Genomic DNA, 24,964 nt, shown 5'->3' on the forward strand with positions numbered 1-24,964 from the left:
ATCTGCATCTCCATAAAGTTGGTCAGCAGCAGGAAGCATGAAGTGCTCTAAAACTTCCTGGTAGATGGCCACGTTGACCTTTGACCTCAGAAAACACAGCGGACCAACACCAGCAGATGACACGGCACCCCAAACCATCACTGACTGTGGAAACTTTACACTGGACCTCAGCCAGCGTGGACTCTGTGCCTCTCCTCTCTTCCTCCAGACTCTGGGACCTTGATTTCCAAAGGAAATGCAACATTGACTTTGATCAGAGGACATAACTGTGGAGCACTCAGCAGCAGTCCAGTCCTTTTTGTCTTTAGTCCAGGCGAGACGCTTCTGACACGAGGACTGCGACAGCTGAAACCATGTCTGCATACGTCTGTGCTGGTGGTTCTTGAAGCACTGACTCCAGCTGCAGTCCACTCTTTGTGAATCTCCCCACATTTTTGAATGGCTTTTGTTCCACAATCCTCTCCAGGGTGCAGTTATCCCTGTTGTTGGACACTTTTTTCTACCACATCTTTTCCTTCCCTTCGCCTCTCTATTAATGTGCTTGGACACAGAGCTCTGTGAACAGCAGCCTCTTTACCAATGACCTTTGTGTCTCGCCCTCCTTGTGCAAAGTGTCAAAGGTCGTCTTTTGGACAACTGTCAAGTCAGCAGTCTTCCCCATGATTGTGTAGCCTACAGAACTAGACTGAAAGACCATTTAAAGGCCTTTGCAGGTGTTTGGAGTTAATTAGCTGATTAGAGTGTGGCACCAGGTGTCTTCAATATTGAACCTTTTCACAATATTCTAATTTTCTGAGATACTGAATTTGGGGTTTTCATTAGCTGTCAGTTATAATCATCAAAATTAATGGAAATAAACATTTGAAATATATCAGTCTGTGTGTAATGAATGAATATAATATACAAGTTTCCCTTTTTGAATGGAATTACTGAAATAAATCAACTTTTTATGATATTCTAATTTTATGACCAGCACCTGTATACGTGATTCCCTTAGGCAGTATTATTAGAAAGCATTGCATCAATTTTCATTGTTATGCAGATGATACTCAGCTTTACCTATCAATGAAGCCAGATGACACACATCAATTAGTTAAACTGCAGGAATGTCTTAAAGATATTAAGGCCTGGATGACCTCTAATTTCCTGCTTCTAAATTCAGATAAAACTGAAATTCTTGTTCTCGGCCCCACAAATCTTAGAAACATGGTGTCTAACCAGATACTTACTCTGGATGGCATTACTTTGGCCTCCAGTAACACTGTGAGAAATCTTGGAGTCATTTTTGACCAGGATTTGTCCTTCAATGCACATATTAAACAAATATGTAGGACCGCTTTCTTCCATTTGCGCAATATTTCTAAAATTAGAAACATCCTTTCTCAGAATTATGCTGAAAAGCTCATTCACACATTTATTATTTTTAGGCATGACTATTGTAATTCATTATTATCAGGCTGTCCTAAAAGCTCCCTAAGAAGACTTCAGCTGATCCAAAATGCTGCAGCTGGAGTATTAATTCCTGTGAGCCAAAAGCTCAGGCTGCAGGGTTTTTATTTCCCTATTCTTGGCACTATGTGTCAGAGAGGGGACTGCCCTGATATGATCATCACATGCACACAGAGGTCCCACACACTTGCTGTTCAAACTTTGTTTGCCAGATGCAGCCAATTACATGAAAACTTGCTAAAAGGGTGAGTGGCCTCGCAGGGAGAGGCGCTAAAACAGCTCGTCTCAGACAGAGTGCCTACCAGGGCTCAGTTCAAGATAACTAATGATAATTTGAGCTGTGGATCACGTAGAGCTTCTCCAAAGTAGAGTTAAAAGAAAAAATGTATGGAGCTGGAATAGTATAAAGCTATTACCAGAACTTAGAAACTTGGATCTTATATTGATAGTCACAAATTGCAGTGCATGAAACTTATTTGGGCTTCTGAAAATGGGTCGTACCAGAAAAGTTTCAGTGAAACTTGCATAACCCAACAGTGTAATGGTGTTTTTGGAGCTCATCCTTTAAAAAAAAGAAAAAAAATCAGGGGTATCAGCACTTTGATTGACAGGTGTGCTGGCACAGACCGCTCTGAGTCACTGAACTGTATGAGTTTGTGTCGTTAGCACCTTTAAAGACATTTTAAATACAATTAGAAGTGAAATGCTGGTAATTTTTTAGTCTTTAACACCAATCAGCAGATATGTGCTGTATAGCAAAAGAAAGCAGCTAGTTAGCTTATAGCTAAGGACAATTCAGTGAGGCCAAAGACGCTAGCATTAAGTAAAGAATTTATTATAAAATGTATTACACTATAAAGTGTGATAAAGTACTAAGAACATGGCATTCCAGGACATGCTAGAAGAATGTAACATAAATAGCAACAGTAAGACTTGTGCAATGCGGCGAGTCGACTGGCGTTTCCGAGGAGGAAGTCACTCAGCAGTCTCTCCTCGTCGAACAGAAACATCAGAACCTCAACAGAACCTCTCCAGAACCATCCAGGGAGAAGAACCCAAACAGAGACCAACTCAGCAGTTCTTACAAAACAATGATCCTCTTCCCTTTCCGAAAAACCACGTCTCAGCCTGTACACTGTACAAGGCAAAAAGAGAGGAATGAACACGTGTGTTTTAGGCACACAACATTGGCAATGATTACACACAACTCCAACAAAAGCTTCCATTAAAAAAAAAAGAATATTTTGGATCAGTTTGGGGCATTTTATTTCCTCATGTGTTTGTACACATGTTGGCCTCTTTGATTGGTTTTATTGTCACTGTATGTTTAGGATGTGCAGTACATTCATTTTTGCCACAGCAAAAAAAAAAAAAAAAAAAAAGGGAAGTGGTGAGTATTTACATCACAGCTGAACGTTTGCTGTGCTGATTGGCGAGTTCAGGCTGAGAGACAAAGAGAGAGAAAGCCTTTAAATGTGAACAGATGGTAACACTGGAGGAAGGAAGCAGACAGTAAATACTGCACTCTGGCACGGAGCTCATCTTTTACAAAGCGTGTACTGAAAAAGGTCCATAAAAGTGTTCAGGAATGAAACTCTCCCAATGCACATAAAAATGATCATTTCTCTGGAGTGAGGGGCACAAACGTTACAAAACACCAGCGTTACACAAAGTGAAAATGCTTTTCTCTGACATTTCTGCCATCAGCAGCTTTTGGCCTTTTCCAGCTAACAATACTAACTTCGTGCCGTCGCTTCCCTGCTTGTGTTGGCCGGGCCGGGCCGCGGCTTCATGCTTTCCAAACACAAACTGAAAGAAGATGTGAAGCCACGCAGCGAAGCTCAAATTTAGCTTGGTGGAGGTGGCGTCCATGCCACTGTGCAAAAATCTGACTGTGGACAGTAGCTTGATTAATGATGCTCCTGCAACCGACACTAATGCTTTAAAAACGTGTTGAGGAGGCATCAAAGAGACGACAATCAACCGAATGATAAAAATCACCTATCTATTTATAATTTTAGTGGCCCTTCCTATTCCAGTTATTCAGCATGAGTGAGTTTGGTTCTCAGTCCACCCTGTCGGCCATGATGATTGAAACATTTGCTTTGCAGCTCTTTAAAACATCCAGACACGATACTTTAGAAAAAACCCTCTCAGTATTTTGTAAAAATGGCTACACTTCCCTTTGTGTGAATGAAAAATGATGAAAGAAAAAACATTTACAGAAACTCTGACGTTTACAGGTCCCAGTTTCCGTGCCATGTTCATGAAAAGGAAGGAGCTATTACAGGTATTAAATGTGAGTACAAACTGGATCTTTCTGGTCCTAAAGTCAAAGACTAAATAACAGGCTCAATATTTGGTCTCCATTTATTCAGTGAATGTAGAAAATAAGTCAAAGTCTGAGCAGACTGAGTCGAAAACAATCTTGTGCTTTTCCCGATTTGCTGTCACATTAAACATGGACACAGCTTAAATAATCAAGGTGGACGTGCAGGGAGTCACGATGCTCTCAACACTTCATTTCAGACAGTTTTTTCTATTCTTGGGTCTGTGTGACACCACAGAGACGGGATATGCCAAATATGGCAATGTTTGGCACAGAAGCCCCACCCATCTGCTGTTCAAACCTGCTGTTTGTGAAGGGTAGCCAATCAGAGGAAAGTTGGCTTAGAGGGAGGGGACCATAAACAGAGGAGCTACACCAGAGCCCAGAATAAGAGAAATAAGGATCATTTTGAACTGTGAATCATGCAAAGCGGCTCCACCGGAGTGCAAGAATAAAAATATGGAGCTGGAAATGAGCAGAATAAATCTGCCAAAATCTTTATTACTACTGTACAGTCAGAGCCAACTGTACTACACTGTATTACTCAGTAAGGTGCTCTGGGTTGACAAAAGGGCTGAAATCAGATCACACCGACATGTTCTCAGATTATTTTTAGCTCACTCTCGGAGGTCCAGCTGTGTGTCAGCGATGCACAGAACCTCTGCTGTGTCAAAACAGCTCACTTGAATTAGACTTTGGGGAAGCGGACGAAGCTGTAAGGAAACATGTTTAGTGTCGGTGTGTAGGTGCAGGAAGAGGATCAGGAGAGCTCTGCACTGACAGCCTGACTCTGGGGGATAAATTCAAGGTGTACGACTCACTGACCATAAAAAAAAAAAAAAAAAAAAAAAAAAAAAAGGAGGTGATCTTAGACTCTTCTGAGCTGCAGTCTGGAGACAGAGGTTGGGAATGATTGGCAGGTTGATGTTTGAGGTCTGTGGGGAAATCACAGATGCACACGTGCAAGAGGTCTGAACAGGATGTGAGCTAGAAGGTGAGATTGTCCAATTTTTTTTTTTTTTGATCTAAGATCTCAGCATCTTTGAGTCCACGATGAGGAAATTCAGAGGAAACCAACTTAAGACCCAAACTGTAATGAAGCTGTACCAAAGTTTATTCAAGGAGGTTCACAGGAAATTCTGGGACCTGTAAAAGTAAATATTTCAGTTATTCTGTTGCTGGATGGAAGAATGAAGGAATATTAATGCAGGATTATCAGTAACGTCCACAAATACACCAACGCTGAGATGAACTCATCTTTGTCATCTTCATGTTTGCTTTTGTGAAAAATGAAATTTAGTTTTCAAACTTTACAACGTGCTCGTTTTTTTTCATGCAACGTGGTTTTTTCATGTTAACGACGGCCCGCCAGCGAAATCGACGCATCAGAAATTCATTTTACTTTTATGTCAACAAGGCACAGTTCTTCAAATGGCTGCAAAGGACTTCTGCTTTTGTACTAACAAGACTGTCTGTGCTCTTCAGGGAGGTAGAAGGCCACCAAGGCACTCTAAAAAAATGCTGTAAATTTATTAAACACTAAGCTGAACGGCCAAATTTCACATCACTAAACCGGAAGCGAGGAGGAGCTGATATTAAATGTAACCGATGGATGGAGCGAGTGGAGATGACGGTCTCCTGCGTGTACACGACACACATGCAGTCCTCAGGTTTGAGGATGGATGTGAAAGAGGTCCAGACACACAGCTGCCATCTTTCTAACCACATGTGGAGATTTCTTACTTTCTGGCTGGTAGCTTTAAAGCAGTCAGACTGGAGCGTGTGGTACAGCAGGAGGGATGTTAATAAGCAGCACGACAAGATTCAAAAGAGAATAAAAACACGGGGTTCCTCTTTGGAGCTCAGAGCGTTCAGTTCTTTCACAACATTCATAGTGGGAGGAAAGGTCGGCTGTACAGGTGTGGAGAGCACAAACACAACATCACACGCCAACAGAACGGAGTGATTAAAGAGTGAGCAGCTGGACTGGAACGATTGCACTTCATGTTCATTCACGCACGAGTCTCTGTCCGTCATATCAGAAGGACCTCCCGGCGTTTGGCGAGGACGCAGAGCCCTCAGCGGGATATGACGGAGCTGATGGAGTTGTACGATGTGCCGCCGTTGCAGGTAGGGGGGTAGCCGTTGGCGGCTCCTCCCAGTGCTTCCATGTTAACCTTAAACACGGGTGAAGCTTTGAGCAGGAAATCTGCTGCGTCGCGGCGGCCGAGCTCCCTCAGCTTCACCATCAGCACGCCGACCGTGCTGCCCGCTCGCCTGCTCCACTCCTGCAGCAGCGCCGCCGTCGGGCTCGGCTGCAGCACGCCCTGCTGGGAGTCTGGGTTCGAGTCCAGCTCAGCGGTGCCGTTTGGAGTCCCGTTGCTGTATTTGGCCACCAAATCTGTGAGGCCCAGGTTCATGGCCAGCAGGCACCAGTCCTTTCCCATGGCGTCAGGAGGGTCCAGCATGCGGCACAGCTTCCTGCGAGCCAGCAGGGGGACGTCTGATATGTGGATGTCCGTTCCCAGAATCCCCTGCTGGTAAATTTCAGCGCAGCCGAAGGCCAGGATGCTGCTGAAACTCTCCCGGTAGCCGCCCATGGTGTTGGTGAGTGAGGTCTCCCGCTGGACTTGAGCCCGGAAGAAATCTTTGGGTTGGTAGACCATGATGGGGGCGTGGTGTTCCCGCAGCTGCTGAGGACTCAGGTAGTATTTGGCGGTGAGCTGTCCGGGCAGTATGGAGGCCAGCAGGTTCTCTGTTATACTACAGATGGTGTCCAACAGGGTGTAGCACTTGGCCCGCTCTGAGTCATGTCCACGTATTTGAATCTCTACACCCTGCCCATGGTTGACCAGGAGGATCATGGCCTCCACTCCCACCTGGCTTACTTTGGCACCGTTGGTCCACAGGTGGATATCTCCCTCATTGTCGTCGCCACCGTCCTCCTCGGGCTTCTGCTGGTGGCTCCAGCGACACAGGTTCACCTGCAGCTTGTGAAAGAGGCCGCAAGGGAAGGGAGTGAGATGCTCGGCCGGGACAATTCGGACACCTCCGTAGATCAGCGAATCCTCCTCCTCCTCTTCGGTCCAGGATCGGTGGAGGCCGTTTGTCTTGATGAGGGCGGGAACATCCACCATGGTGGGGTTTATGACGTCCCGGGCGCAGACATCCATGGCGTCCAGGATCTGCAGCAACTCGTCCACGTCACTTTCAGGCGCCAGGGCCTGCACCTCCTCAAGTCTGTAGCGCCCCCTGTAGTGGTGGATGGCTTTGGGCGTCTCCACGGAAAGCAGCTTGCCGAGGATGTTGCTGCAGAGCCATCGAGGCTCCAGCAGAACGACATCCTGCACCGTCTCACTCTGCATGATGTTGATCTGTGGAGGTGAGAAAGGAAAAGAGGAGAGAGAAACATGATCAGCAACAGGTGGAAATTCATCAGAAAATTAAATCTGGTTTAATGTTTACAAAGACACAAAATTTAAAAATAAGCCGGTAAACTGAAGAAAGGCAGCATGAAATGTAAAAATGAGCGGCTGTATGCTTCATCTGTGAAAACAACATGCAAATAAACAAAGAAAGTTTTGGTTCCTCATTTGGCTTCCTGAGCCGAGTCACACAAACAGAAACAAACTGTTCCTGCTGCTGAGTAATTCTCAGCGTTCCCAGATGAAAACTGTGCTTTGGTTTGTTTATGCCGGAGCCAACAGCGATCCCTGGTGGTACTCGCGGAGTAAATCACTGAATCTTTCCAAAAGCTTCCTGCTCCCGAGCAAACACTTACCTCCCCCATGCTGTGAAGCTGCAGGGCCAGTGTGCGCAGGTGATCCTGGCTCACCAGCGGGTTGATGTGCTCCTGGACGTCGCTGACAAACTGCTGCCACGACGTGAGCTGGTTGGGCCCGCTCAGCTTCCTCCAGGCCGGCAGAGTGGCCAACAAACGCTCCGACAGCAGCGTCATCGGACTGCACCTCTGCAGGTGGAGAAGGAGGAAATGTGAGTTTGCGCCCTGCTTGTTCACACGTGTGAGAACGTGTAGAATAAAGAGGACACAGTTCTCAGAGCTCACAGAGATGATGCTGGCTCGAAGCTCCTGCAGGTGACTCCTCAGCAGCTTGATGTCTTTGGAGTTTGAGGCTCCGGCGTCCATCACAAACAATTTGTCACTGATCTGTAGATCATTACCAAACCTGGGACGAAACCCAAAAACACAGCACCTACTTCAAATGTGCACTGAAGTCTGTGTAATTAATAATTCTTGTTTATTCTCAGTTATTCCCCATTAATATGGATGGAGAATTCTGCAGGGATCAGCCTGGGTGTTGGCAGCAGGTTTTTTACTCGGCAAGATCATCTGCACAAACTGACGCCACTGTTCTCATTTTTGAAGCATAGATGCCAAATCAAAATTAAAATGATAATATTAGACTATAAATGAACTACACCGCAGACATATGACTTTAACATCAGCACCAATGAGCTCCTGTGTTTGACATGATGTCATCAGTCTATTCTAATCAGCTGTTGGCAAACGCCTCTCCTGGAAAAGTCACAGTCTCAAATTTCATAGTGGGATATTTAAAGTCTGTGGGTATATTATTATATACCCACAGACTATAATATTATTATAATATATACCCACAGACGTTAAATAAAAACCCATTAATGAAACTCAGTGTTAGCGACTCACTCCTGACACTCAGGAGGCCTTTAAGGGTCTCGCTAACGTTGGATTCTCCTCCTTAGCTGCAGAGATTCCAACATACTCGGAATCTGTGTTTTACAAACACTTAGCCTCTGCTTTGCTGCACATGAAATCTGGTGAATGCAATAATAAATACAAACAATAATTTGTTACCAAATTAATTTATCAAACTCAGAGATAATCAGTGTTTGCAATCAGCTTCTGGAACAATTACAATTTACAATTTTTAGTAGTATCCGCCCAAATAATCAATTTTAAAATAATTAACATTGATTAATTTACTCTAATATATATCTTCACTCTTTTATAATCCTAAGCTCTTTAATGCAATTAGTGATTGACGTGTTGAAATGAGAGATCGAGCACGCTGAGCTTAATTTAATACAATCAGCTGATTGTACAGTGATCCATGTTTTCACTCTTCGCCGCAGTTCATGAGTCGATACTTGTGGCTGTTTTTCTATTAATTGTCTGATCAATGCAAGGCTGACGTGATGTGATGTTCACATTGAATCCATGTGACTGGATCATGTGACTAGTAAATTGATGGTACCACTGAGTGCATTATTACTGCCTGAGGAAGAGCAGGTGTGCTCACCTGTTCCTGACTTCCTTGAGCAGCGCCCTCTCCTTGTCATAGCTGAACTCTCCAGAGAAAGCTCGGGGCACGTTAGCGAGGTCGGCGTGCGTCGCCACCAGCACGACCACGAGGGGCTGCTGGATCCGACCTCCAAAAGCTGAAGAAAGACGAGAAACAAGATGTTATTATTGTTATATTATAAATTATATTATTTTTGAATTCGACCGTCCACGCTTCACTTCACGCAGTCCCGGCTGGTCGCTGCTTACAGATGGTCTCCTGCGGCAGGGTGAGGGCCTTCAGCAGATTCAGCCAGTAGGTGATGTGGCCCAGCTGGGTTTCGTATGGCTCCTCGAGGCTGAACAGGACCACGTGGATCGCTGTGACATCGTTGGCCGCAAAATAATCGTAGGAGCAGTAGTACACCGGGTTTCCAGAAAACTCCCACACGCTGAAATCCCCCACGCCTACAGAGAGGGAGACAAGACAGGTGAACAGTGTGCAAGCTTTGCTCATGAGAACGGTGACTCGTTAGCCGTGTTTTGTGGCTCTCACCGTGAATGTTGGCGTGCTGGATGTCGATGGCCTTTGTGGCCTGCTCGTCGGCTGTGGACAGAGCGTTGTGGACGGGGGAGAAGACCTCCAGGACGCCTTTGGTCAGGCTGGGCTCAAACATCATGCTGCGACTCCGCACGCTCACGTTCTCACAGCCGGGGTACAGGTTGGAAATGCTCACTGACACTGAACACAGGAGACAGGAAGGGACCCGTGAATCAGCTGGACTACACTCAGATCACTTGATATTTTTACTGCCTTTTATTTAAGAAGAAAACAGGTCAGAAGAAGGTAACCTGAAGCATTTTTTCAGCCTCTGTTGTTCCAGCAGATAACGCGGTTTCAGAATATCTGGAATCTTTAAAAACACCAGCTGCTGGTTTCTGTTTTTCCTTTTTATAACGAGCAGATCTCTGTTGTACTTGTAGGTCTGTGACTAATGCTCAAAACATTTCAGATTAAATGCAGATGTCTCTCTTTGCCGCAGCAAACACATCTGCATCATCTTAACCAAATAACTGGCCGCTTGCAAACACAGGGGGGCGCCATTTCATTGCACATGAATCCACTATGCAGACAGCATTTGGACTTTCTTGACATCCCGCAGGACCACACCTACAGCTTGTTTTCGGGGTCTTGAATCATGTCTGTTTTTTGCTGTTGGTCCAATGCCGATCAGTATGACATCATTATGGGTGTAGAGAGGTGGAGGAGAGAACATGTTTGACGTGGAAATGTTTGCTGTGAACCTCTCTGATAAATCAGAACTTGCAGTTTACTGTAGATACGTGAAGGTTCAAGGCACACCTACACGAACCTCCACAAAACAGATTTTATTTTTCAGTTTGCATCCGGATCGTCACAGTTCCTCTGCAGGGTGAGTCTTTGCTTTCTTACTAGACCAGAAGTTAAGACAGAATAAAACCGAGTTTGAGTAAACAAACGTGTATTTTATACTCGAGTAAATGAAATCCCAAAAAGAAAGTGGATGGAAGTGTTTTCATCCCAGTTGTGGGAAGGCCTGAACCTTCCCGGTGGGAGCCAAACGTCTTCTTTATTTTGGAAAAAGTTTCTTCTGCTTCATTAACATATAACCTGCCTCGTTTTCACACACGGTAACAAACAGCGCCGCTGTCTCAGGATGAGTTTAAACGCTCTGTGGAAGTCAGGACGGGATGCCCGCTTTCTCTGCTCGGCTCAGCAAACTTCAACGACAGATGAAGACTTTATCCTCCTCGCTGTCAAACGGGGCCTTCGAAGGTCACGCTGCAACTATTCCCACCAACTGGCAACTGCATGGCAATTATGTGGCACAGATAAATAATCACAGCGAAATCATTAAAGGTCAAAAGGGTGACAAACAGGTCCGAGCAAATGAAAAAACGACTCATCTGACCACACGGTTTTTTCTTTTAAATAAAACCAGCTGCTGCAGGTTCAAAGTTCAGCGAAGCAAAGCTGCTCACGTTTTCTCTCACTGACGGGCGATATTTTTACTGAGCAGCAGCTTTCCTGATGTGACCTCTTTTTAATGGGGCTCTGTGACATTTCAAAGATCACCACAAATAAGCAAATAAAAGAATATCTCAGAGCTCGCACAAGCTAAAAGCCACAAAATCAATGCATGGCACACACCGGTCTCAGGTGGCAATGCTAAAATATTGACACTCGTGTCTTGGATTCATGTCACGTATCACTGCAGACATAACAAACAGTCAATACAGACCATTACTGACTTCAGCTCGAACTGACAGAAGAAACGACTCTTTCAAAGCCCCTTCAGCTCTGACAGAAGCTACAGATTTACAGACAGTCTGCAGGAATCAGTAACTCTGACTGACCATCATCGGCGTGAGTATCACGTCTGTCTGGGAGGTTAATGCTCTAAAGGGGGTAGGAGGGTTTGGAGAGCACTGAACATGTCGAGGAGTCTCAGCACGGACCGTCGCTGCACGTGCACGACTGACTGACCACCGACAACTCAGAGAGATCCTAACTCAGCCTATCAGCAAGGACCCCCACCCTCAGAGCAGCTCTGGGCACGGAAAGGAGAGAAAGCCTGACCTCAGCGAGGAGCCGTGACCCAAAAAATGCAGTCTTAGTGAAAACTGGCAGAATGTCAAAGTGACACAAGGAATCATGCAATTAACTCTGTTTAGACACGTCGTTACTAATATTATCAAATGTAATGATTATCTGCACTGAATAAATTATTATAAATTATACTTTGAATACAGACCTACAGCACACAGAGTCTTATAGGCTTATTCACCACACTGGTATATTTAACACTTTAACACAATGATATTAATGAGGGCATCAGCTTTTATCAATCACATCAACAACACAAATAAATATGAGACTGTGAGGATGCTGATTGTTGCAATCAGACACATCAAAGTCACTCAGATGCATTTAGGAAGCTTTCCAGCCCCGGTGCCCAGGAGCCCCAGAGCAGCGGAAAACACTGACTGTTTCTACTTTGAGATTCTAGTTCAGGTCGCTGGGTTAATGTTCAGGGTTGCAGGGGTAGCTGACACAGTAAACAGTGATGAGCAGTGTTGTGTTGTGTTGTTGTGTGCTTTTCATCCTTGTGCTGAGAGCATTTCTGAGAAGATGTGTTTTTAGAAAGAGAGAATCTTTGTTTGAGTCACATCAGTATGAAAAACATCCTACATGTCCACAAAGTGGAAAATCTGACATTACGTTATTCTATTCAACGTAATGACTCATCAGCCAAAGATATACATCCTGTGATTAACTGTCTCACTAATAAATGAAGGAATCTCTGCATGCATCCGCCTCTGCTTTGCTTTTCTCAACAATCTACGTCAAAGTTGGCGTGTGTGTCGCCGGGAACTAAAGGAAGAGAACTACGGGGGGGGCTTTCCCAGCTGTCATAGGGCGAGACACACCTGTATGTACCTGCACCAGCCGCCCAGTGGATTCCACCAAGTAGGCACCAAGTTAATGCACGTGTCTGCCACCTACCAGCAGGTTTGGAGTTGATGGGTGAGTTGGGGTGCCGGGCTGAGTTGGTCATGCGTGGCCTCCTCCTCCGGAAGAAGCTGCGCAGGATGCCACATTTCAGAGACTCCAGCAGGGAGCTCTTCCCGGCTCCCGAGTGTCCAAACAGCTTTAGCTTGATCCTGGGCTGGACAGTCTGAGTGGGCCGCAGCTGCTGGATGTAGCTCAGCTTGTGGTTGTCCTGACCCCCCAAAAAAACCCCCACCACAGAGGAAGACGAGTGTTTATTAAAAACAGCTCAGGTCACATTCATCTACAACACGACTCCCACATGGCTGCAGTTCAAGGAGCCCCAAAAATCAGATGACACACTTCAGTTAATCAGATTTTGTTTCCAGTTTTTTGAAATTCCAAAAGCATCTGTCACACTTTGTTATACATCAGCCTGAAACAGCAGACAAGCTTCATCTGCTGTTTCAGGCACCTGGTAAAGGCTGTTAGCTTCTCCATAACTTCTAATGTATTTAAAAATATATCCACTATGGCTTCACGTCTAAAGCATCAGTGTATTGTGTTGAAGAGATATCAACTAAACTACAGCAGGGCTGTACTTTTGTGCAACACCAGTTTTTTTAACCATAAAACGGAGCAGTGAGGAAGAGGCTTGTTGGACAGAGCTTGCACTGAGGACACATTCGCATTTCCAACGACAGCCTGCAGGAGGCGACTCGCAGACACACGACTAACAAGTGACATCAAGAGTGAAAACAGCAGCACGCCCACATGTAAAACTCTGCCCCCCCGGTGGTGACAGCTTGTTGCTACAGCTCACCTGGCCGTGCAGGTGAACCACATCCTGCAGGGGCCTGGGTTTGAGTCAGCTTGACCTGGAGCTGAGATTAGGAAAACTGTGTACTGTGCACCAGAAATGATTTGATAAAATCTTGAAGAATCCCTGTTCTGCTCATTTCCAGCTCCATATGCTCATTTTTATAAGGTTCTTTAAGTATTTTATACTGAGAATCGATGCAGACCCTCAGTTCATCCGTCTCGTCTATAAATACTTCACAGTTATAAAACATTTAAATGGGACAATATTAAAATATCATTGCTGTAAGATGGCGTTATAGGAAATCCTGCAATCTATGCTTTAAGTCATCACCGATGCGTCGCGCTGCAGTGACGCATGTTTTCAAAATTGCTCTTAATGTTTGTTGAAAGTGGAACGCTGACTCAGCCGCAGGAAACTCACGAAAACACATACAACAAAAGCCACTTTCAAATGCAGCCGCTTCCTGAGCGCGCGGTAATTCTGACAGTTCGATGGAGAGAATTTAAGACGTCCGATGAGTGAGTCACGCATCAGAAGTGGCCCCAAACGCTGTGAGTGGCTGCGTGGGATGTGAAAGCGCTCCATAATCCCACCTGGGTTATTATAACGTGTCAGAAATTATTCCTTTCTAATTTCAAAAAGTGTGATTCACAGAATCTGACTTCACACGGACTCTTTTCGTGTTACTGTTTTTCCTCCTGGTTCTCCGGCCCTCCTTTCAAACGTGGCATCCGTGTGCCAGCGTGTCCGAAATTAGCCCAGCATATGCAGAGGGTGACTGTTTTCACAGTTGCTGCTTTCATGTTTTCGCGCTCTGCACCGAATCTCAGCAGGTTTTCTGGAAAAAAACTGGATCAGAAATGAAGTCGGAAACACGCAGCTTGAGATGAAGATCTGTGTGTTTTTGTCCTGGAAGCTGCCACTGGGAACACTGGAATAACTGCAGAGCCGTGTGTGCTGTTATGCTGGAGCATCTTTGACGAGCAACAATTTAACTTAGCATGCTCAATATAAATTATTCTGGATAAAGATTTCAACTAAAATCTTTCCATATATAATTCTGGAAAGGATTTTAACCTCTTTTTAGTAAAATAACTTATTTCTGTGACCATGTTGGCAGTCTAAGAGTTAAAAGACAAATATTTTCTTGATGATTTATTAAAAAGTGTTAAATAAAGTGGCTCTGACTGTTCATACTTTCTGAATGTGTGTGTATTATAATTCATTTTACCTGCACGTGTCAAGCAAAGTGCCGTCACAGAGTCTAAAAATGGTGGATTGCTAGAATCTAACGCCTTCCCGTCTCCCTGAGACGCGCCTCTCTGCACCTCCGCGCTGAAATAGAGCGAGTGTGATGACGGCGGAGCCCGACTGAGCCTCATCATCATCATCATCTGCACTCTATTCTTAAACTGCACACACAGCATTGTGCGCGGCCCAGTGTGCACCACATCATCTATTCTTCAAATATAGCTACAAACAGCTGATACCTCATCATACAGCCACTTTCTCTTTACCTTTTTAAGCTTTCCCAACAACGCAACGACGTGTTCGTGACGATCAGCCGAGGCCAGATCCTCCGCAGTCTTTCCGTCCTGAAGGAGAAAAACAAGAAACAGTCTTTAGTAAACAGAAGCATCAAATCTGCTCCGGATGTTTGTGTGTGCACTTCAGCATTTCACACACGTTTAAAAGACAGTCTGCGAGGATCCATCCAGCATGCAGCAGGAGACTGCCTCAAAGAGCATCAGCTGAAGCCACCTTAGTTTATTGGACTTCAGTTTTATTTTTTCATCAGCCTGCCATTATTGTTTGGATACGCGCATTTATTTATTGTTTATTCATAACGGGAAGTTACCATTTTAGCAACATTTAACTGCCAATTTGCACCAAACGTGTGATAAATTTCAGACGAGGCCTCGATGTCCACACCAGCAGATATGTTTTGTATTTCTTCTCTTTATGATTAATGCTGAAGTTTGTTGTTACTCACATGTTTATCGGATCCTTTCCAGAAATATTTCCACATTCATGCTCCAAAAACAACATTCATGCATATCAGACTATTAACTTCTAAAAATCCCCCATCAGTGTGACCTTTACTTCTGATGCCAGTTATTACTCATAAAGCAGCTGATTTCAGTGGATTAATTAGAGCAGCAGAGCCTGTACACACACACACACACACACACACACACACACACACACACACACACACACACACACAGACCTCTCTTTCAGTGCTCTAGAGCCTCTCTGATATGTTACTTTTCCCTCCAACACTCTGAGACAGAAACACTCCTGACAAGCTTCATGTATCTCTCACTAACTGAGCCATCCTTCCCTGTCCGGCTCCGGTGGACGCTCCGCCAGGAAAACCAGATCGACGGCCTCAAACAGAACGGCCCCTCCCTCTACGGAGCATCACAGCCAAGCATGACGAAAAGAAGATCAATAAAGAATGATCACTGATCTAATCTGAAGCTTTAGCAAAATAATTTAGAGCTTTTTTCTCTCCTTGGTTTAGGGCTCGTGCTGTAACCCGAGTATGAGAACAGTGACCTTTAAAACTGTTCGAATGAACTAAAATGTCAAAAAGAGTGAATGTAAATGAAGTGCAGCTTGACCATTTAGATCTGTGAACACTTCCATGTACTCGGCTCATACAGATGGCCGGGTGTCACAATTATTACTACTGATGCTTGGCAGCGACAGAGGAGCGTTACATCATCCACACTGTTTCCATTTGAGACTGAATATCAGCTGAGATGGGTGCTTCAGAAGGATGAGTGACGGTCACACCGACAGACACTGAGACGCTTTTTAAGAATATTTCACAGTTTAATGACACAATAGGCAAAAATCGCAGACACGTGTGGAAAGGCTGTCCTCCCTGGCACAGGCCACCCAGCAATGAATTATACATCTCAATATGCACTTTCTAGATTAAACATGCATAGCACATCAGCTGCCATACAATATTAACATCCTGGCCATGCAGAGAGAAAGAAAAACCTCAGCGTGGAGCATGTGGTGGTGGAAGCAGAAGAATTTAATGAAATTCATGAGAAAAAGATTTCTGGGCTGTACCAGAATTTGATTTCTGCATTTTGAGGCTCAACTCTGAGGAGAAAGAAGAATTTAAAATACTCCTGCAAAAATTCCTGCATCATGTCCGGGATTCTCCAGAAAACACATTTACTCTGATATCAAGAGGAAAGCCGGAGGAAGCCCAGACAGTGTTTTCCACAACTGTGCAACATCTGGAAATCATATCTGAGCCTGAGCACTCAATAACAACATGAGGTCATTGTGAGGAAAAACCAAACCACGAGTCCAAAAACATGCAAACTCCTATCTGATAAATGTGCAAAAGTCTTGAGCCACCCATCATTTTGACTATTTTAAAGATCTTTTTAAGTGCTCGTGAACAATAGTTCTCCAGCTTTCTGAAGGTCTCTCAGAGTTTTTTGGACATCGGCTCCTTTTTCATCATTTTCAGAGGAATGCTTTTTGTTTATTAAGCCACGTACACTGACCTCTGACCCATTCTAGCATAAAAAAGGCATCCAACTCTTGTTTGGTTTCTTTTTTAGCTGAATCAATGAAAAATGCAACAGATAACTCAAGACAGGTGATTCCCAAAGAGCTGTTAGCACTTGGCATATCCTGGCATGGTGTGCAGGGTGCCCTTAAAAAAACAAAACTGAGGAAACTGAACAAGTGGAGGACAAAAGAAGAAGCAGCAGGTCTAAAAAAAACTCTGCAACAGATGAACAGTGTCTGAAAGTCCTCAAAAAAGACCTGACAGGACCTGAGAGACATATCTGGACCTTCAGGTGATCCATCTACTGTTCACTGAAGCCTCATCAGAGATGGGCACAGCGGAAGAGCAGCTGCCAGGAAGCCGTTCAGGGAAACAGGGAGAAAAGGCTGAGGAACGGCAGGTTACAGAAGAAGTGAAGAATCAGCGTCAGCGAACAGCCAAAGAAGAGCTTTGAACATCTGATAAGGAGACGGACGATGGTGATGAGACCAACGATGATGATGAGACCAACGATGATGATGAGACCGACGATGTTGAGACCGACGATGATGGTGAGACCGACGATGATGGTGAGACCGACGATGATGGTGAGACCGATGATGTTGAGACCGACGATGGTGAGACCGACGATGATGGTGAGACCGACGATGATGATGAGACCGACGATGATGGTGAGACCGACGATGATGGTGAGACCGACGATGGTGATGAGACCGACGATGGTGAGACCGACGATGGTGATGAGACCGACGATGTTGAGACCGACGATGATGGTGAGACCGACGATGGTGATGAGACCGACGATGTTGAGACCGACGATGATGGTGAGACCGACGATGGTGATGAGACCGACGATGTTGAGACCGACGATGATGGTGAGACCGACGATGGTGATGAGACCAACGATGTTGAGACCGACGATGATGGTGAGACCGACGATAGTGATGAGACCGCCGATGATGGTGAGACCGCCGATGATGGTGAGACCGACGATGGTGATGAGACTGACGATGTTGAGACCGACGATGGTGAGACCGACGATGGTGAGACCGACGATGATGGTGAGACCGACGATGGTGATGAGACCGACGATGTTGAGACCGACGATGGTGAGACCGACGATGTTGAGACCGACGATGTTGAGACCGACGATGGTGAGACCGACGATGTTGAGACCGACGATGGTGAGACCGACGATGATGGTGAGACCGACGATGGTGATGAGACCGACGATGTTGAGACCGACGATGGTGAGACCGACGATGGTGAGACCGACGATGATGGTGAGACCGACGATGGTGATGAGACCGACGATGTTGAGACCGACGATGGTGAGACCGACGATGATGGTGAGACCGACGATAGTGATGAGACCGACGATGGTGAGACCGACGATGATAGTGAGACCGACGATAGTGATGAGACCGACGATGGTGAGACCGACGATGATGGTGAGACCGACGATAGTGATGAGACCGACGATGATGGTGAGACCGACGATAGTGATGAGACCGCCGATGATGGTGAGACCGATGATGGTGATGAGACTGACGATGTTGAGACCGACGATGTTGAGACCGACGATGGTGAGACCGACGATGGTGAGACCGACGATGGTGAGACCGACGATGGTGACATCGATGACACCAACTTTAAACAAACTATTTTTGCTTTACACATGTTTGTGTGCATGTTTGCAGGTTTCAATAAATCACTGCACCTATTTCCCATTTTCCCAGAAAAAAAAAAAAAAATATATATATATATATATATATATATATATATATATATATATATATATATATATATATATATTTATATAAAATGATGATGACTTTTTGGCAGTACTGCAGAATTACATGAAAAATTATTTTGTAGATGTCAGATTTCAATTTAAACTGGCTTATGTAATAAAACAAAACTTTACAAAACATTCTTGTTCTGCTCATTAAGCTTTGCATGACTCACAGTTTATCTCATACAGCCATAAGGCTGTAGTGATTGGGGATATCAATTCTCAATGACTTCATCCAGAGCCACAGTAGAAAAAACTACAGGAAACCGAGCGTTTGGAACAGTGTGACATGTGAGCTATTAGCTCATAGAGAGATAAACCTGCACACATCCTGAGCTCATTCCCTGAAACCGTGGCCCTGTTTAATGTGACCATCATCACTGTGACAGCGCCTCTATGGAGAAAGCACGATGGGTCCTATTAAGACCTGTGTGGTAGGACAGTATAGCAGCTTTCTGGAGTAAAACTGCTCCATTAGTTATACCCAATAAACCGCACAAGAAAACACAATCTGTCCATTTTGATATTTTTTATTGCCAGAGAAGTGCTTAAATTTGGTTCCAGACATAACTCGTTAAAAACGTTTTTGCATCCCAAATGAAGTCTTTGCTTGTGGCCTTCAGTTGTAGCAAAGCATCAGCTGAGCGCTCTGAGTCTTCAGTCCTTTTGGATCTAAAATTATTGGACATGAACTCCCACTTATCTCCGAGGTCAAACCCACTCACAGGCAGATAAAACGGCAGAATCCGGAAGCCGTTTGATCCTGAGCTTCTGGATAAAAGCTCCGAGCCTGCGGCTGTGGAAGCCTTTAACACCTTACCTGCTGTGCAGACTCGGCACAAACGTGAAGTCATGAAATATACGTTTTCCTGCAGAAGTCCTGTCATCTGCACAATTATCAAGCTGTTTTTCTGGACTAACAACCGCTCATTTACTTCTTCCTCGTACTGGAAACACAGAATGAACCAGAATTTGTTTCTGAGAGCTCAAAAAACGAGAGGAATGTACTGTAAACCGAATTATTGTGAGCCAGTGCACTGACCCTCTTTAATGAGAACAGATTCACTAATTAAGTACTCTGGTTATTTTTACATGAAGTTAAATTTTTAAGAACTAACTGTCATAATGAGCTTCCAGCTGGACAGAGACATGTCTGGATAAATTAATATCTACACTGACTTAAACTTGAGGAAACCCCTTTTGAAATTAAATCCATAGTGTGTCTTTAATGTATGTTTAGTACCTACGTTTAGCCGCTTCTTGGACCTTCAAAGATGAATTTCAAAATGGTGAAGCCCTTAAACTGCCAGCTGGGATTTGAATATTTTAATAAGAGTTTAAGAGCAGAGCTCAAAAAAAGCTGATCCAGACTGAAGTGAATGGAATGGGAGACTGTGAAGGAACATATCAGTCCGGAGGGTTGAAAAAATTTCAATAAAATAAAGAAGGAAGAAACATGGTGAAGATTTAAAAAAAAAAAGGGATTATTTAAAAAAAGGTGGTGCAGCTCAGTATCAGCAGGCAGAGATGAGGGATCATTCCTGAGTTTAAAAGCTGCCATAAGAATTTCCCAATTTGTCAGCGACTTCCTCTGCAGCTCAAGAAGAAAATTAACAACTCACCATGCAAATAATATTTGAACAAGCAGAGGGAGGGACGTTTCCAATTTGCATACTATATGAGCCGTGTCAGAGTGGGATACGCCCCTCCGACGTTACACAGACTCCAATCTGTTCAGACAGCACAGAGACACAACAACAGCTGCACAATCAAAACCTAAAATACTACACAATCTGCCACGGCGACACTTCACATATGAAGCATGTTCTACAGTACAGCACTGGCTGTTACTGCAGTGCTGCAGCACGAGAGCCTGCAGTGACAGACCCGTAATGTGGTCTACAAAGTGTTGAGCTGAGCGAACGGTGAAAGTGTGACTTACGTTGGTGACGGCGTCGATGTTTGCTCCGGTCAGGCAGAGATGACGGACGACCTCGAGGCTCCCGCTGTTAGCAGCCAGGTGGAGGGGAGTTCTGCCGTACTGTGACACACAGACAGAGACGCTTTCAGCAAACATCGCCGTCTGTGACAGCGAAAGGACGAAATCTGTGCAGGACATTTGTTCTTCGGTCTGCGCACACACACACATACACACACACACACACACACACACACACACACACACACACACACACACACGTGTGTGTGTGTGTATGTGGTGATTGAGTGAAGGGGTAAGGGCGTGAGAGCGAGACAGTCAGCCAGGTTCATTCCTTCATGCTTGTACAGTTTGGTGTGGTTACAGCCAACAGTAACCACTGAGTTATGAAGACTTTTGCTGGTAATCTCACCCTTTCAAGGCCCTGATGGATGCACGGTATCAAGATTATCACTGAAGTGATGCCTCAAATTAAAAACTTTTGCGGGATCTTGCAAAAACGCATCTTTTTTTCTCTCCCATGTCCGTTGCAGGTCTCTGTAGGATGCAGCCAGTGTCACACTCTGTTTTAGGAAATTCTGTAATGAAGCCCTCCAGGTGAGCATTTCCTGATGTGCAGAGTGAGATGTGGAAACTGCATGCTCATTGGCTACCAGAGCTGACCAAAGTTTACCAAACAAACTTCATGGTTTTTTTTATTGTGACCCAAAACGATTGACTGAACCCATGAACTCATCAGTAAATTGTTTATGGAGGCCAGGGCGGGGGGGCATTTTCCTGCAGACCTTTATAGAGCCAGAAGTCTTTTGGAGCCACAGGTAGCGCCCTCTGCTGGCCAATAAAAGAATGCATGTTTGAGGCAGGGTGTTGGATTCGGCTGCAGGTGATGATGAAATCGATGCAGACAGTTTATAATGGACTTTAAGGACCTCATAGTTCATTTTTTTCAGTAAAAATTCTCCTTGAATTTGGTCATGTTAAACATATTAAATGTGTCCAGAGTTTATGCATGGGTAACCTCTGAGAGCCCAAAGCCCAGACTTTTCCTCTTGGACCTGTATGAGGTCATAGAGAGCAGATAACTGCCAATCAGAAGAAAGTCGGCTTACAGGGATCCATACGGGCTCGGTAGGAGATAATTAAGGATTATTTTGAACTGAATCAAGTGAAGCTGCTCTGATAAAAGTCTAAAAATAAAAATATGGAGCTAGAAATGCTCTTTAACCTGCTGTGACTGTAACACAAATATGCAGGAAAAAAAAAGTACTAAAACATATTCAAATACTCACAAATGTTTTGCCATATTTAATTAAAGAAACTAAGAAATGCCCTTTCTTAATTTTTCTTGGCTCATGCTGCAGCCTAACTCAGGCCACGGCTGGTTGCCCCCCCCCGCCCGAAGAATTTACTTGCTGATTAGAAGAGGAACACAGTGTCCCTGAACACTAATTAATATGAAGACCATATAATTAACATTGAATAACAGTAAATACAGAATCAAAGGTCTGGAAGAATATATCAATGCCCACTACAAATAAATAAACCTGACTGAAGGAAGCATTTCAATCAATTCTGCTTTGTAACAGCTCGAACAAACAAAGAGCCTCCATCCTGTTCTGCTACGCTGCAAACTGAGCTGGAGACATTTCCAATCCCACCCTCCTGTGTTTCTCCCCCGTGTCTGCAGCTGACAGCGAAGAGCAATCCAGGCCCAGAGTCAGCAGTGTGTGATACGCTGCTTTAGAGAAGCTTAAAAGAAACAAGCTCAAACTGAAAAGAATGCATAAATCACAACATCTCTGGCAGCGCTGTCTGCACATCACCTCCCTGCACCACTCTGGAATAAAAATGCTAAGAGGGCTGGCAGTGCCTGAGAAAAGCTATCCCATCGCAGAATACATTAAAATGTACGGTGTCAAAATAGAAAGCACAGTCAGTGCAGACAGAAACATGTGGGAAGACGTGCCTGGCACAGAGGCAGAAGAAGATGGGATTGCGGGAGCACCTTTAAAAGACTTGTTCAAGAAAGAAAGGTATCAGACTAATCAGAATAAAGATGATTTTAATGCTAAAAAGTGTCTGCAGAAAACTGCACGTCTGTGGGGAGACATTAAATACATAAAGTGCTCTCAGCACAGTTCATCCTCTGTCTGAAACAAGTCCTCTCTCTTTAAGCCAGTTTCCTTCTCATTAGCTGTCCCTCGCAAACAGAAGGTTTAAACAGTAGGTGGGCGGGGCTCCTGTGCTCACCACCAGAAATATGTGCCTGAGATCATATTAGAGACAGCTGCAAGAGCAGAAAAGGCTGAGCTTTCAGCTCATTACTGGTGCATACATTGAGCTCACTACTGAAGCTCTGCCCATGCCTAATATCCAAATCCATCACTGCAGCAGTGTGTATGCGACAGGAAATGAGGAAAATCATTCTGGTCTGACTCACAGTCAGTGCTTCAGTTGATCAGAGGTAAAGTTCTTATATAGTGCTTTTCTACTCTGACTGAGCACTCAAAGTGCTTATACAACATGTTTGCATTCACCCATTCATACAAGCACTTCCTTATGTATCTAAGTGCTCACCGTCTAACATTCACACACGTTCACAGTCCGACGCTTGCATCGGAGAGCAACTTGGGGTTCAGTATCTTGCCCAAGGATACTTTGGCATGCAACCCGGAGCAGCCAGGAATCGAACCGCCAACCTTCTGAATAGTAGGTGACCTACTCTACCTCCTGAGCCACAGCCATCCCAGAGGTGGGATGGGGTTTGATTAGAGGGGCCTGGGAATCTCATGCACAGCAGATAGAAATGCTAAATGTCTCTACAGTCACCTCTGTGATCTATCACGGCAGCAATCACAAAACATGAAACGTTCTGCAGAAAACTTCTTACTTCCTGTGCAGCAACAGAGTCACGGTGCTAAGGTCCCTAACCTGAATGCCTACAGGTGCTGGTGGCCACGCAGCGCGGTCTGATCCGGCTGCTTTCATAAGATCGAAACATTTGAGCTGACTCATCAAGGTGGCGTAACAGATCGCATAACACCACCGGTACTGAGCTGGCAGCAGATGTGCTTGAAGATTATGTAAGAGGAGAGTAAAAAGAGAAACATTACATTATTATTAATGTTAATGGTGTCAGGACAGGACTGCAAAATTAACACCCGCATGTAAGGACTGACAAAGCCTATGTTCGCATTATTGAATGCGTGGATATCATTGGAGATAGGAAGAGCTTTTTTATTTTCTCCTGGAGAATCAGGTCTTCACCTTCCTGTGTCTAAAAACTTGACTCGATACCACCAAAGTCCCCCCAGAAGTCTCACAACTCGGAGCCGTCTAGAAATGCCTCAGGGAGCAGATATCTGCAGAATTACCTGAACTGAGTCACTGGGACTTAAAGACGGCAGTTTACAGATAAAAGCACTTTAAAAGGTTTACGGCCTTTCTGAAAACACCTGTTTCATACTTCTGCCACCATCTTTGCTGCTGCAGAACGCTCAGAGCACCTCCTCCTTACATAACCCTGGACCAGAGCTGCTGCAGGAAGCTCTGTGTGACAGAGCTCAAATAAAAGACACAAAACGACCTTCACAGGTGCACAAGAACCCACAAAGGGAATCAAAATCACACATGAAAGATGACACATTCTCATCAATATTTTAGCCTTGGGGATAATCTCCCAGGAAGCAAAGCAGGATTGTCTTAATTGTTCATTTTGATGAGCTCAACCTTCATCCAGTCCCATTATAGTCTGATAGTATTTATGAAGTCCTGAAGGAGCAGAAGAGCTTGGGGGAAAAGCTTGCACTCACCTTGTTGGGGAGGTCGAGGCTAGCTTTAGCATTGCAGATGGCCGTGACGACTGGCAGGTTTCCGTCCTTGCAGGCGATGTGGAGCGGCGTGTTTCCGTGGCGGTCCTGCCGATCCGCATGGCAGCGGTGTCTGAGGAGGCAGCGGACCACTTCCACCTGACAGCGACGTACGGCCAGGTGGAGAGCCGTGTGGCCGTCCTGGAGACACAAAAGCACAGAGAATCCTCAGACTCCAGCAGTCAGTAACAAGACTTCAGTGTGGTGGCTGCAGAGAGGCTGCTGCTCCGTCTGTGACCTGCAGAGGTGAAACACAGCCTGAGGCTTCCTTTTTTATCTGTCCTGTTATATAACGTTCAACGAGACCACAATGCCAGTGTTATTATCATAGTTATGTTGTTTTTAAATTTCTCTCTCTAACCTGTAAGATCTGCCTGTCAACCCTAAGCCTTCCATCAGG

The 24,964-nt window shown here is 44.8% G+C and overlaps 1 protein-coding gene across 1 annotated transcript in view; it reads right to left on the reverse strand.

Moving 5' to 3' along the window:
* Positions 1 to 4,644: 4,644 nt before the first annotated feature.
* The window catches only part of dapk1 (death-associated protein kinase 1), a 75,106-nt gene continuing 54,786 nt past the window's right edge, over positions 4,645 to 24,964 (reverse strand). The window contains exons 17-26 of the mRNA XM_030723728.1: positions 24,508 to 24,705; positions 20,699 to 20,797; positions 14,932 to 15,009; positions 12,607 to 12,823; positions 9,616 to 9,801; positions 9,330 to 9,527; positions 9,079 to 9,217; positions 7,845 to 7,965; positions 7,560 to 7,748; positions 4,645 to 7,152 (exon numbers count right to left, since the gene is read on the reverse strand). Coding sequence (XP_030579588.1) covers positions 5,857 to 7,152; positions 7,560 to 7,748; positions 7,845 to 7,965; positions 9,079 to 9,217; positions 9,330 to 9,527; positions 9,616 to 9,801; positions 12,607 to 12,823; positions 14,932 to 15,009; positions 20,699 to 20,797; positions 24,508 to 24,705 — 2,721 coding nt within the window. The 3' untranslated portion in view covers positions 4,645 to 5,856. The remainder of the gene's footprint in view (positions 7,153 to 7,559; positions 7,749 to 7,844; positions 7,966 to 9,078; positions 9,218 to 9,329; positions 9,528 to 9,615; positions 9,802 to 12,606; positions 12,824 to 14,931; positions 15,010 to 20,698; positions 20,798 to 24,507; positions 24,706 to 24,964) is intronic.

The sequence above is a fragment of the Archocentrus centrarchus genome, unplaced genomic scaffold (genome assembly GCF_007364275.1).
Source record: "Archocentrus centrarchus isolate MPI-CPG fArcCen1 unplaced genomic scaffold, fArcCen1 scaffold_26_ctg1, whole genome shotgun sequence".
NCBI classification, from domain to species: Eukaryota; Metazoa; Chordata; class Actinopteri; order Cichliformes; family Cichlidae; genus Archocentrus; species Archocentrus centrarchus.